General features: G+C 48.2%; 1 protein-coding gene across 1 annotated transcript; it reads left to right on the top strand.

The window, feature by feature from the left end:
* The first annotated feature begins 9370 nt into the window (after positions 1-9370).
* Positions 9371-11023, top strand: LOC138770601 (tigger transposable element-derived protein 1-like). The gene has a single exon (XM_069949704.1). The coding sequence runs from the start codon at positions 9371-9373 to the stop codon at positions 11021-11023; it is 1653 nt and encodes a 550-aa protein (XP_069805805.1).
* The last annotated feature ends 3773 nt before the right edge of the window (positions 11024-14796 follow it).

Below are 14796 nucleotides of genomic sequence, written 5' to 3'. Positions count from 1 at the left end.
ATTTCTGGTCGTTAAGGGGAGGAGAAGAGGTTGGCAGGAAGAGGCAGGTTAGCAGGAGGAGTTTATGGGGTATATAAGGCTGGTAAGGGGCGGGCTCACCCTCTTTCTCAGTTTCCAGCAAGGAGTTGTCCCTCCCTCCCTCCCTGTGTAAAAGTCGGTTCAAGATGCAGTGTTGTCCGCAAAGCGGTGGTGTGTTTCAGTATATGTTGGTTTATGGTACATATAAGTCACAGCTGGCGGAGAATGAGCAGAAGAGAGCAAGGTGGCAGTGCCCGTCGGCCTTCCGACGGCTGGCACAACCCCAAAGAAGACCGTTCTGTTGTTACAAAATTTGGTTAATAAAGCTGTGGCCGACCCCGTCCACTTAAGTTGGAATAGTTGTCCGTACAGTTATTTCAGAGTTCAGCACCGACACGCTGTAGTGGGGTTATCCTAGCAGTCTGGGTAGGACGCAGGACAGTACACTGTTAACAACCTTCTTACAAGTACCCACACAAAGCACTATGCAGTGTTAAACCTTTCAGGAGAGGACCAGCCAACAGATAACCTAAACCCACACAATGCACAAGGAGACATCACAGAGCAGGACAGTATCCTCTATAGAGTCACAGAGCCATGAACTGATCCGGGTTTAGCAAAGTTGCAGTAAGCCTATGAACTCTGCCTCGCAGCGTGGGTGTCAGCAGTGAACCCTCAGCATTCTGCTCAACCCAGGTAACAAGGTCTGGGGCCTGTGTCACCCATTAGTACAGTTCGGCCAAAGCTAGTGGGCATAAGGTGGTGTGAAGACTGAAGTCAAAGGTCAATACATGGGCACAGGAGTTCTTCTTATTCTTCAACAAGTATTCTATTGTATCCTCCAACATCCCGGCAGTGCACATTACTATATGGGTTGAGACTCTCACAGCACCCTCCTCTCTGCTACTCTACCTCAACACAACTCAACCAACACGACTTTATCCTACACTGTACTTATCCTACAGATTTGGTAATTTTATTGTCAAGTGTTTATTGGAACTTTGTCAAGTGTATCTCAGCGACTTTCTGTATTACCTGCTGCACATTTACAAGTAGTAACCAACTCAACTTTATTTCATGCTTCTGTGATTATTTGCCACTACCGACACAGCACGCACCGCAAACTTGGGACACATTCTCCTTTCTGGGGGTGGCGGGTCCTACTATCTGGGAGGGTCATTATACCACTCTGGCCATCCGTGACTACACAACCCTGAGGGACCCAGTAGCAGCCCGGCAGGACACTGACCACAGGGGAAAAGGGTACAACCGGCCTTCCAAAATAAAAGCAGGCGTGCCATCACACCTGTGTGCCCTCCAGGACCTGGCGTCATGTGATAAGGTCTGGCTGTACCTCGGCCATCCACCACAGGAGTGGCGTCACAATACAACACCTAGCAAGTGACCGGCCATTCCTCCGATATAACCAGTGGCGGATTATAATAGGCCCGTTTCGGGTGTATTGTCCCTGGCTACAGTTATGCCATGATTTAAAAACAATCGCTGCTTTTTTACCTTGATTTTGCACAAATCAGGGCATCATGACATTATCTATCCTGTACTATATATACCACCCATAGTTACAGTGGGGTGCGGGGGGCCCAGGCTGGATGAACAGCCTGGGGCCAATGGTAAAGTTATTCTGCCCCTGGATATAACACCTCCGGGGGTACACCAAATATACCTACATGCATCTAACTTTGCCCCTCCTGGGGCGGAGTGTCACTTTGGCGCCAATCTGGTTATGTAATCTGGGTGTAGGCCCCAGTATCTTGCTGTCCGCTGGATTACACTGTTCTCAGTATTTGTCTCCTCTTGCTCTGCAGGTTATTCAGTGATAGTTACCTGCCTTATACCTTATTACTGCTATTTGTTTATAGACGTTGATTCTCTCCCTCGCAGAATATCTCCAGAAAATCCTCAGCACGTAAAGCCGGGTCTAAAAGACACCACCTGGCATGCAGACTTTGTGGTGTTTATCCTACTTTACATCTTTTTTTGTATGAGAATTAATCAGAGCTTATTCTTCTACAGACTCCCTGCTGCCTGATGACAGCGATTGTACTACTTGCCTGTCATGCCGGCCCAGAATTCAGGTGAGACCAGACCCTAGGGGTTAACTATTTAGCTCAGTATGATGCTACTCTATATATTTATTAGATTCCGATAGGATAAACAGGAACCATTTATCCAGGATGTCATCATTTGGGTCAGCGACCTTGTAAGATCATCTGTGGAAGGTCTTGGAGATTCCGTCACTCCCCCTAGGTATTGGGACTCCACTATCCTGCGCTACTATTATCAGACTCTGTTATTAAAGTAAAAGAAGGTGAATCTTCTCCATCTATTTCTGAAGAGGGATACAGGATCCTGGTGTACTCCTCAGATTCCGAGAAGGAGCACAAGAGAACAGAAAAAAATCTTTTTAACCCTGACAGAATCTCTAAGATGGTGAAGTACGTTCAAGCGGATACTCAACAACCGTCTGATTCTTCTTCCAGGGCACCTAGAACCTTCCAGATGGGTGTTTTTTATCTGAATGGAAAAAGCCTGATAAGGCCCCAGCTATAGGTAAAAAGGTTTTGGTCTTTGTTCCCTATCAGTGAAGAACAGTTCAGTTCTTGGATGGAGCCTCCTAAAGTTAACGTAGCCATATCCAAGTTATCCATGTCAGGATTGTGCAGTAACCTGGTGTGAACTGGGCCTGTTTTGCTTTTGTGTGACACACCAGCTTGCTTCTCAGCTTCCTGGCAATGCAGGAGTTAGGGCCCTATTCCACGTGACGATTATCGTTCGCATAATCGTTCAAACGACCGCTATTGCGAATGGCCAAAAATTATTCACCTATTTACATGGAACGATAATTGTTACTTATGATCATTATTGCGGTCGTCTTGTTGTCGCTATTGTGTTTATTGCTACAGCGAACAACCGAACGACGTCTTATTCAATGCAAACGATTTGCGAATATCTCAGAGCTGGCTATTAGATTAACTATTCCTGCCTATTCCTGCGATTCCCTTCCTAACTCCCTCTGATTGCTCGACTTGTTATCTGACCTTCCGCCTGACTTTAGACGATTATGCGATTTGGTTGCTGATTTTGTACTGCGTTGCCCGTTTGGTTTTGACTTGGCTTGTCTGTCTGTTTTGTTCTGTGTTCCACATATACAGCATAGGGAACGCCTTCGTGGTTGTCCGCGGCCGCCTAGGGCAAGTAGGTAGGGACAGTGGGTGGGTTGAGACCAAGGGCCCACTGTCTTGTCCTGTCTGTACCGCCCTGTCCTGACAATCCAAGAGAATTTTGGTTCCTGGGGCCGATGGATCCAGCCTTTGAGATCCTATGGATTAGAGGATTGAGGCGTCTCTGAAGAGAGCCTATACTACGGCTGCAGGGCAAAGTGCAATAGCTATTGCTAACCATGATGTTTCAAGATCTCTCAGGAAATGGTTAGCAAAGATCCAAGAAAATATGGATTCTGGAGTCAATAGGGATGACATTTTTGCCTCCTTCAAGCAGGTTAACCTGGCTATGGAATATATTTCTGATTCAGCTACCCACCAGGCCAGACTCACTTCTAGATCTTTAGCCTTGTGAACTGCAGCCAGAAGAGCCTTGTGGCTCCATCCCTGGTCCATCCTCTAAGTTCAACATTCAATATTCTCCTGGAAAGCTCTTTGGAAAAGAACTAGACTCCTTAATGGAGGATCTCTCCAACCTCAAAGGTGAATCCTTGCCTCAGCCAAGGAAGTGCTTTTGTCGATATCAGGACATATCTCAAAGAAGAAGACAAAACCGATTCAGAGGTAGAGGAAGAGGGTCTGTAAATTGCAGACGAGAAGGTGCGTCTAAGGGAGGTAGATCCTCCCCGAAGAAGGATTTCTGATGCCAACCTTTCAGTTGGCGGCCGCCTCTCTCACTTCCTACCTTCTTGGGATAGGTGGATCAAGGATAAAGACTAATAATAGATCTATGCTATTTAAATCCTTACATGGCGTAAAACAAGTTCTGGATGGAAACTGTAAACTCTGTTAAGATGGTTCTGAGCAGGGGAGATTTTTTAGCGTCTTTAGATGTGAAGGACGAATACTTCCATATACCGATCTTTCAGGGCCACAGGATCAACTCTAATCTGGATCACACTCACCACAGATGCCTCAGACTGGGGCTCATCTAGCAGAGAAGACAGTGAAGGGGGTATGGACTTCATCAAAAAGAACCCTCTCTTCAAAAGAGCTAGAACTGATAGGTATTTTTAATTCCCTGACTCATTTCTCCCCTCTACTTCAGGGTCAAACAGTGAAGGTAAGAACAGACAACATTGCTTCTGTATATCACCTAAGGGAACAGGGTGGCACATGGGCCAGACCCCTCCTCACGGAGGTGGGAAGATCCTTTGGTGGGCAGAATCAAATCTCTCCAGTCTGACAGCTGTCCACATCAAGGGGACATTCTGGCCAACAAGCTCAGTCAAAATCTGGCAGACTGTTGCCAGATGGGGTCTTTCAGAGATAGACCTAATGGCAACTCACCTGAATGCAAAGGTCCCAAGATTCTGCTCGCTATACCAGGAGGACAACCCAGAGGTGACAGATGCAATGTCAATATTGAGACTAGCGTACATATTCCCACCAACGGCCATGATTCAGAAGGTTTTACTGAAGATCAGACCAAGCCTCAGTCATTGCAATAATTCCTTAATTCCTGACCAGTCCCTATTTTTATTAAGGTTCTGCATACACTTTCCCATTCAAGAAGTGAAGCCACTAACAAGTCGTATTCTTGGATCAGGAGAATTTTACAGTCTTGGTGTTCTCCACGACAGACAGACCCCAGTGCTCCTTCAGTGCTGCACATTTTAGAATTTCTACAAGACGGTTTCGATAAAGGCTTGTGACCCAGCACACTTAAAAGTCCAACGTGCTGCCAATTTTTCTTCAGAAGAGACTTCTTCAGATCCAGGAGATACAAGGAGTAAGCAGACCAAGAGTGAAATAGAATAAGAAGGGAGGAGGGAAAGTCCGGCCTTACTCCAGGACAAAGTATAACGGACGTTGAGGGCCGGCCCCCTCTTAAGCTGGAGGGAGGAAGAGCAGATTCTCACATTACGTTATTAACACAATAACAATGTGAGAACACACCCTGATACACGCTCCTGTCTCTAGGCCTGACCATCACATGCACAGCAGAGGAGGATGCTGAGCCATACAGCCAGGAGCGAGGAGGGGTACAGTAAGCTGCAACAGCTCCAACAGTAAGCTGCCATCTGTATAGGTCACTAAATAGTTGTTGTTGTTTTTTTTTTTGTTTTTTTTAAGGGGGGGGGGGGTGAGGGGTCCCCAATAAAATTGTCGCCCAGGGCCTCGACCAACCTTAATCCGACCCTGACCACAGTAGTTACCTATCCCTACCCCAGTAGTTACCTATCCCTACCCCAGTAGTTACCTATCCCTACCCCAGTAGTTACCTATCCCTACCCCAGTAGTCACCTATCCCTACCCCAGTAGTTACCTATCCCTACCCCAGTAGTTACCTATCCCTACCCCAGTAGTCACCTATCCCTACCCCAGTAGTTACCTATCCCTACCCCAGTAGTTACCTATCCCTACCCCAGTAGTCACCTATCCCTACCCCAGTAGTTACCTATCCCTACCCCAGTTGTTACCTATCCCTAGCGCAGTTGTTACCTATCCCTACCCCAGTTACCTATCCATATCCCTGTTGTCACCTATCTTTACCCCAGTAGTTAGCAATGCCTACCCCAGTAGTTGCTTATCCCTATCCCAGTAGTTACCAATGCCTACCCTGGTTGTTACCTCCCTGGAGGCAAAACCTGCAAACCACCCATGTCTTGCCATTAGCACTTTGCCAGTGAGATGCCACGGTGGTGAGCTCCTCAGCTGGCTGGCGACTGGGTGTCTACCACCTCTTCGTCCAGACTCTCATGGGCTTCAGGCTTCCTTGTGGGATCTAGAACCTCTTCATCCCTCCATTGCATGCTCTGCATCCTTACCGCTGCTCTCCTAGCCACTCTCCACACTGCAGAAAGTTGCAACAGTTAAATATTGTTATTAATCACTTATTGCGGTTTTTACACTTAAAAGAATTGTTTAAAACTTAAATTCCATTTGAATGAGCTCATCCTGTTGTTAATCCACATTTCGGTTGCATTTGCAGCCTCCTACTCCTTTCTACACCCATTAAAGGGGTTTTCCCTTATGTCCCACAGCGGCACAATAATGGGGTATTATTGCCCCTGTGAGCTTAGGCAGGACAAAAGGAAGTTTGATAGTAAAAAAAATAAACATAAATAATAGGCCCTTATCCACCACAGTGATACCTGCTCTTATCCACTACAGCTAGCATATACAGTTGTGAATCGCGGGCGGAATCAGGACTTGGAAGTCTAGGTCCCATCTGCAGTTCCCAATCACATACACTAGCTGACGCAGTAAAGAGCACCCACAAAGTACTTAAAGTGACACTGTCACCTCCTTTGTGCAAGGGTAAATTTAGCGGTTTTCATACGTTATTTTATATCATACGTTATGGTGCTTGTTCAAGTAAAAAGTCATCTTTTATCAACTGCAGATTGTGTTAAGTGGGCAAGGCCTCGCGGCATTAGCACCACTTAGCCCCGCCCACAACACCACAGTTGGCCCTGCCCCCTCGCCGGCCATTGGAACAGGCTGGCCGAAAGGTCTAGACCCCACCCCTTTATGTCGGCCAACCAATGGGCGTCAAGGGGGCGGTGCCAACGGTGTAATTGTGGGTGGGGCTAAGTGGCGCTAATGCTGTGAAGCCCCGCCGACTTAATGCAATCTGCCGTTGATAAAAGGGCACTTTTTACTTGAACAAGCACCATGACGTATGATATGAAATAAGGTATGAAAAATGCTAAATTTACCCTTTACACCTGTGTAGAGATGTCAGAATGCACAAAGGGGGGGGGGGGCAGGGTCACTTTAAAGACTGTGTAAAATCCATCCGCGCAGCCCCTGCTTAACAATTATCGAGTGGTGTAAGAGGCGAAATAAACAAGCGCCGATCTAGCAGATCTGCACACATTTACATTATTGATTGGGACATCATCGGCCCATCTAATAGGATCCTAACTCAGCCTGTGTATCCGGGGGGATTTTCCAGCAACTTCCTTCCCTTATTTCAACCCATAAGGTTCCAAACAGCAGAAATTCCACTTTTTGGTGTCATGCAGTGGCTACTGCGACCCGGCCCGCCACGGAGAGGGGCCCGCGGGGGAATCCCGGGGACACCGCCAGGTAGTGGAGCATCGGCCGGGGGTTCGGGAGTGCGGAGCGGCGGGCACAGGGGATGAAAGGAGGGAGCCAGCGTCAGCCAGGGGCCGTCCAACACCGCAGATGAGAAAGGAGCTGCGACGGGGGATCGAGGTTAAAGGTGAGTTGTTGTTGTTTTTTTCCCCCCTTTTGTTTTTATCTACTTGACAAGGGGGACAAGATAAGAGGACAACATGGGGGCCATTTACAAGGGTGGGCAACATGGGGTGGGGGCTATGTATAAGAAGACAACACAGTGGGGGGAATATACATGGGGGTAACATGGTGGGGCATATACATGGGGGGTAACATAGGGGGGGATGTATAAGAAGACAACACAGTGGGGGCATTTACATGGGGGGTAACGGGGTAATGTATAAGAAGACAACACAGTGGGGGTATATACATGGGGGGTAACATAGGGGGGTATTTATAAGAAGACAACACAGTGGGGGCATATACATGGGGGGAATGTATAAGAAGACAACACAGTGGGGGCATATACATGGGGGGGAATGTATAAGAAGACAACACAGTGGGGGCATATACATGGGAGGTAACATAGGGGGGTATTTATAAGAAGACAACACAGTGGGGGCATATACATGGGGGGAATGTATAAGAAGACAACACAGTGGGGGCATATACATGGGGGGTAATGTATAAGAAGACAACACAGTGGGGGCATATACATGGGGGGTAACATAGGGGGGTATGTATAAGAAGACAACACAGTGGGGGCATATACATGGGGGTAACATGGGGGGGTATGTATAAGAAGACAACACAGTGGGGGCATATACATGGGGGGGAATGTATAAGAAGACAACACAGTGGGGGCATATACATGGGGGGGAATGTATAAGAAGACAACACAGTGGGGGCATATACATGGGGGGATGTATAAGAAGACAACATAGGGGGGGAATGTATAGGAAGACAACACAGTGGGGGCATATACATGGGGGGTAACATAGGGAGTTATGTATAAGAATACAACACAGTGGGGGCATATACATGGGGGGTAACATAGGGGGGTATGTATAAGAAGACAACACAGTGGGGGCATATACATGGGGGGGAATGTATAGGAAGACAACACAGTGGGGGCATCTACAAGGGGGGGGAAACATAAGGGAGGCATCTATATGGGGGAAAAGATAAGGGGGACAACACAGAGGGGACCATCTAAAAGGGGGGACTACACTGAGAGGGGCTGTCAAGGAGATGCACATGGGGCCATATATATGGAAGACTGAACAAGGGACCATCTCTACACAGAGGGGGGCATATACTATAAGGGGGTTATATAGAGTTAGCCTACCCACTAACTGAGGGTGTAAAGGGGCCAATACAGATGTGCAGTTTGTTAAGAGATGAGGATGGTGCCAGAGTGAGGAGCCTAATATGTCTGTCTGGCAGATTCTGTGGATTCGTGGCTCGGAGAACCTCTCATAATGGCCCAGATGGAGAAGTGGATGAAAAGGGAAGAACTCCGATCAGAGAAGACGTCTCCTGTGAGTCACCTGATGTAACAGCCCTGTATGTATATGGTGTATACAACCTGTGTAGAGCTGGGTCTGCCTCTTCTGGATGAGGTGATAGTGATCTGTGTACAGTGGATGTTATTCAGTACCAGCAGTGGTATTAGTCAGTATGTGGTGGTGTTAGTCAGTAGCAGCAGTGGTGGTATTAGTCAGTATGTGGTGGTGTTAGTCAGTAGCAGAAGTGGTGGTAGTATGTGGTGGTATTAGTCAGTATTGGATTTAGTATACAGGTGGTCCTCGGGTTACGACGGTCTCGAGTTACGACGTTTCGTGGTTCCGACGCTTTGTTCCGACGCCTTGTTCTGACCTACGCGGTTCCGTCGTAAATCGAATACGTGCAGTGGCGGAAGAATACAGTACAGTACTGTACTATACTATACTATACAGTGACAGGTTCCAGACTGAGAAAAACGAGTCTCCTGGCTGCTATAACGCCCTGCATTATGGCTCCCAAACCTTAAGCCAGACTCTGCTGATGCCAGTGCATCAAAGAAAAGGAAGGCTATCACCATGGAGGTGAAATTAGATATCATAAAGAGATATGATAAGGGGGAAACAGCGACAGACATTGGTCGGTCATTAGGACTCATTAGGATTAAACCCCGTATCCTTGAACATGTGAAAGGATCTGCTCCTATGAAAGCCACAGTGATAACAAAGCAGCGCAGTGGGCTTATCATTGAGATGGAAAGATTGCTGGTGCTGTGGTTGGAAGACCAAAACCAACGCCGTATCCCTGTGAGCCTTATGGTCATTCAGGAGAAGGCTCGGCGATTGTTTGAGGCGCTGAAAAGAGAAAGGGGAGAAGAAAGTGAAAGTGAGGAGTTTGTGGCGAGTAGAGGTTGGTTTATGAGGTTTAAGGAGCGTGACAATTTCCATAACATTAAAGTGCAAGGTGAAGCTGCTAGTGGTGATGACAAAGCCGCAAGAGAGTTTCCTAAAGCATTGGCTCCGATAATTGCGGAGGGGGATTACTGTGCCCAACAAGTGTTTAATGTGGATGAGACAGGCTTGTTCTGGAAACGCTTGCCTAACCGCACGTACATCTCCAAGGAGGAGAAGTCAGTACCAGGTCATAAGGTCAGCAAGGAGAGACTGACTTTGCTTCTTGGAGGCAATGCTGCTGGTGACTACAAACTGAAGCCCATGCTGGTGTATCAGGCTGAGAATCCCAGGGCACTCAAGGGCATTTCTAAGGCTCAACTACCAGTCATCTGGAAGTCTAACAGGAAGGCATGGGTGACACTTGCAGTGTTTGAGGACTGGTTCAACAACTATTTTGTGCCAAGCGTGGAGCGCTACTGTACCTCCAAGGATATCCCCTTTAAGGTGTTGATCATTCTGGACAATGCCCCTGGACACCCTGCTGATGTGGATGACTTTCACCCTAATGTCAAGGTGGTTTACCTTCCACCTAATACCACTGCTCTTATACAGCCTATGGACCAAGGAGTCATTGCTACATTCAAGGCCTACTACCTCCGAAGGGTCATTGGCAATGCTTTACAAGCAACTGAAAAAAATAAGGACTTGACTCTAAAGGACTTTTGGAAAAAATACAACATCCTTGATGCTGTGCAGAACATTGCTGATTCCTGGGATGAGGTGAAGCAGACCAGTATGAATGGTGGGTGGAAAAAACTGTGTCCCCAGTTTGTGACTGATGTCACAGAGGTTCAAGAGTCAGTGACTAGTGTCATACAGAACGTTGTTGCTATGAGTAGGACAATGAATCAGGAGGAGGAGGATGTCACAGAGCTACTGGCATCTCATGGAGAGGAGTTATCTGCTGAGGACCTTATACAGCTGGAGAAGCAAATCATAGAGGAAGACATGCCAACCCCAGAACCCAAGAGATTCACAAGGCAGGGATTGGCAAGAGGGTTTGCCCTGATTGAAGAAGGGTTGTCTAAGTTTGAGGCTGACGATCCCAACATGGAGAGGTACAGTAGTGTTGACAGAGGAGTCATGGATTCCCTTGGATGTTACAAGGAGATCTTAGAGGAGAAGAAGATGGTCTCCTTCCAGACTAACCTGCAGCAGTACTTCAAGACGGCTGAGAGGCCTGCAACAGATCCTGTACCTGTACCCTCTGCCTCAGCTGCCCCTCTTGACTTACCTGCCCCAGTATCTCCAGCACCTTCTGCAGCTTCCTCCCAATAAGCCTCTTCTCTCTTTAGAATTTTTTTCTTACAGTACACTGTTTATTACTGTTAAAGTACTTACAGTACTGTTCTCTTTGTTACAGTACAGTACGTATGTACTGTTTTTTTCATTACAGTACTGTACACTGTTTATCATTATTAAACATACTGCACAACATTTTACTGTACCTATGTGTTTATTGATACGTATGTAGGGTACTGTGTTAGCATACAGTAGGTGTTAGGATAGGCTAAGTGTTTACAGCACAGTACTGTTATTATGGTTCAGTACTGTATGATCCCACTTACGTCAAAATTCGGTTTACGACGCCGCGCAAAAACGGATCAACGTCGTAAGTCGAGGACCACCTGTACTGGATTTAGTAACAATATGGTGGTGATGGTAGTGGTTGTGGTGTGGCGGTAATGTTTGCGCCTTGGTAATATTAGTCTCAGTATACAGGATTTGGTCAGTAACAGTATGGCGGTAATATGTATGGTGATTATATTTCCTTCCTATATACTGTTATTATTGGTAATATCAGTCTTGATCGATCGATCTATCTATCTATCTATCTATCTTTCTATCTCCTATCTATCTATCTCCTATCTACCTATCTATCTATCTATCTCCTATCTATCTATCTATCTATCTATTTATTGCATAGCTTGGTCAAGGAAGGGGGGGGGGGGCCCCAAGTTGAACTCTTGCACCAGGGCCCAAGGGACATTAGCTACGCCCCTGGTGTCATGTCTAGTAAAGCAGTAGGTATGTGGGCTGGCCCTTGTATGTAGGGTCCCCTGCTGTGTCCCCAAATAATAATAAGAATGTTGGTGCTGTGCCCCCATACAGTAATAATGTCCCCTGCTGTGCCCCCATATAGTAATATTAGCCACTGCTGTAACTCCATATAGTAATAAAGCCCCCTTCTGTTCCCCATATAATAATAATGTGCCCTTTATATAGTAATAATGCCTCCAGCTATGCCCCATATAGCAATAATGCCTCCGGCTATGTCCCCATATAGTAATAATGCCCCCCTGCTGTGCCCTCATATAGTAATTATGTCTCCTGCTGTGTCCTCCATATAGTAATAATGTCCCCTGATGTGTCCTCCATATAGTAATAATGTCCCCTGCTGTGCTCTCCATATAGTAATAATGCCCCCTGCTTTGCCCTCTATATAGTAATAATGCCCACTGCTGTGCCCTCCATATAGTAATAATGTCCCCTGTATGTGCTCTCATATAGTATTAATGTCCCCTTCTGTTCCCCCCCCATATAGTAAAAATATCTCCTGCTGTGCCCCCCATATAGTAATAATGTCTCCTGCTGTGCCCCCATATAGTAATGATGCCCCCATATAGTAATGTCTCCTGCTGTGTCCTCCATATAGTAATAATGTCCCCTGCTGTGTCCTCCATATAGTAATAATGCCTCCTGCTGTGCCCCCATATAGTTATAATGCCTCCTGCTGTGCCCCATATAGTAATAATGCCTCCTGCTGTGTCCCCATATAGTAATAATGTCTCCTGCTGTGCTCTCCATATAGTAGTAATATCTCCTGCTGTTCCCCCATATAGTAATAATATCTCCTGCTGTGCCCCCATATAGTAATAATGTCTCCTGCTATGACCCCATATAGTCAAAATAACTGTTGTAGTTAAGCCCCTAGTATTGTAGCTAATCTCTCCACTGCCAGGATGCCCCTAGTTCTGTAGTTAACCCCTCTACTGCCAGGAAAATGCTGCAGGGGTTAATTCTAGCAGAAGGCGTGTCAACTACAATACTAGGGGGCATTCTGGCAGTGAAGGGGTTAACTACAATACTAGGGGCATCCTGGGGAGGTATCCCACTCCACTGTCAGGATGCCTCTAGTATTGTAGTTATACCCCCCCAGGATGCCCTTAGTATGGTAGTTATCCCCCCCCCCCCAGGATGCTTCTAGTATTGTAGTTATCCCCCCCAGAATGCCCCTAGTATGGTAGTTACCCCCCCAGGATGCCCCTAGTATTGTAGTTATCCCCCCCCCAGAATGCCCCTAGTATGGTAGTTAACCCTCCCAGGATGCCCCTAGTATTGTAGTTATCCCCCCCCAGAATGCCCCTAGTATGTTAGTTAACCCTCCCAGGATGCCCCTAGTATTGTAGTTATCCCCCCCCCCCCCAGAATGCCCCTAGTATGGTAGTTATCCCCCCCAGGATGCCCCTAGTATGGTAGTTACTCCCCCCCCCAGGATGCCCCTAGTATGGTAGTTACTCCCCCCCAGGATGCCCCTAGTATGGTAGTTACCCCCCCCCCCCAGGATGTCCCTAGTATTGTAGTTACCCCCCCCCCCCCAGGATGCCCTTAGTATGGTAGTTACCCCCCCCAGGATGCCCCTAGTATGGTAGTTACCCCCCCCCCCAGGATGTCCCTAGTATTGTAGTTACCCCCCCCCCCAGGATGCCCTTAGTATGGTAGTTATCCCCCTCCCCCCAGGATGCCCCTAGTATTGTAGTTATCCCCCCCAGGATGCCCCTAGTATGGTAATTATCCCCCCCAGGATGCCCCTAGTATGGTAGCTATCCCCCATCCCCCCAGGATGCCCCTAGTATGGTAGTTAACCCCCCCAGGATGCCCCAAGATTGTATTTATCCCCCCAGAATGCCCCTAGTATGGTAGTTATCCCCCTCCCCCCAAGATGCCCCCTGGTATGGTAGTTATCTCCCCCCCAGGATGCCCCTAGTATGGTAGTTATCCCCCCCAGGATGCCCCTAGTATTACAGTTATCCCCCCCCACAATGCCCCTAGTATGGTAGTTATCCCCCCCAGGATGCCCCTAGTATGGTAGTTACCCCCCCCCCCCCAGGATGCCCCTAGTATGGTAGTTATCCCCCATCCCCCCAGGATGCCCCTAGTAGGGTAGTTACTCCCCCCCCCCAGGATGCCCCTAGTATGGTAGTTACTCCCCCCCCCCCCAGGATGCCCCTAGTATGGTAGTTACCCCCCCAGGATGCCCCTAGTATGGTAGTTACTCCCCCCCCCCCCAGGATGCCCCTAGTATGGTAGTTACTCCCCCCCCCCAGGATGCCCCTAGTATGGTAGTTACTCCCCCCCCAGGATGCCCCTAGTATGGTAGTTACTCCCCCTCCCAGGATGCCCCTAGTATGGTAGTTACTCCCCCCCCAGGATGCCCCTAGTATGGTAGTTATTCCCCCCCCCCCCAGAATGCCCCTAGTATGGTAGTTACTCCCCCCAGAATGCCCCTAGTATGGTAGCTATCCCCCCCCCAGGATGCCCCTAGTATGGTAGTTACTTCCCCCCCCCCGGATGCCCCTAGTATGGTAGTTACTCCCCCCCCCCCAGGATGCCCCTAGTATGGTAGTTACTCCCCTCACCCCAGAATGCCCCTAGTATGGTAGCTATCCCCCCCAGAATGCCCCTAGTATGGTAGCTATCCCCCCCAGGATGCCCCTAGTATGGTAGTTATTCCCCCCCCCCCCCCGAATGCCCCTAGTATGGTAGTTACTCCTCCCCAGAATGCCCCTAGTATGGTAGCTATCCCCCCCCCCAGGATGCCCCTAGTATGGTAGTTACTTACCCCCCCCAGGATGCCCCTAGTATGGTAGTTACTCCCCCCCCCCCAGGATGCCCCTAGTATGGTAGCTATCCCCCCCAGGATGCCCCTAGTATGGTAGTTACTCCCCCCCCAGAATGCCCCTAGTATGGTAGCTACCCCCCCCCCCAGGAAGCCCCTAGTATGGTAGTTATTCCCCCCCAGAATGCCCCTAGTATGGTAGCTACCCCCC

This window comes from Dendropsophus ebraccatus, chromosome 13 (genome assembly GCF_027789765.1).
Source record: "Dendropsophus ebraccatus isolate aDenEbr1 chromosome 13, aDenEbr1.pat, whole genome shotgun sequence".
Taxonomy (NCBI): Eukaryota; Metazoa; Chordata; class Amphibia; order Anura; family Hylidae; genus Dendropsophus; species Dendropsophus ebraccatus.
Note: the sequence above shows the minus strand (reverse complement) of the source record. Positions and strands in the feature narration are given on the sequence as shown.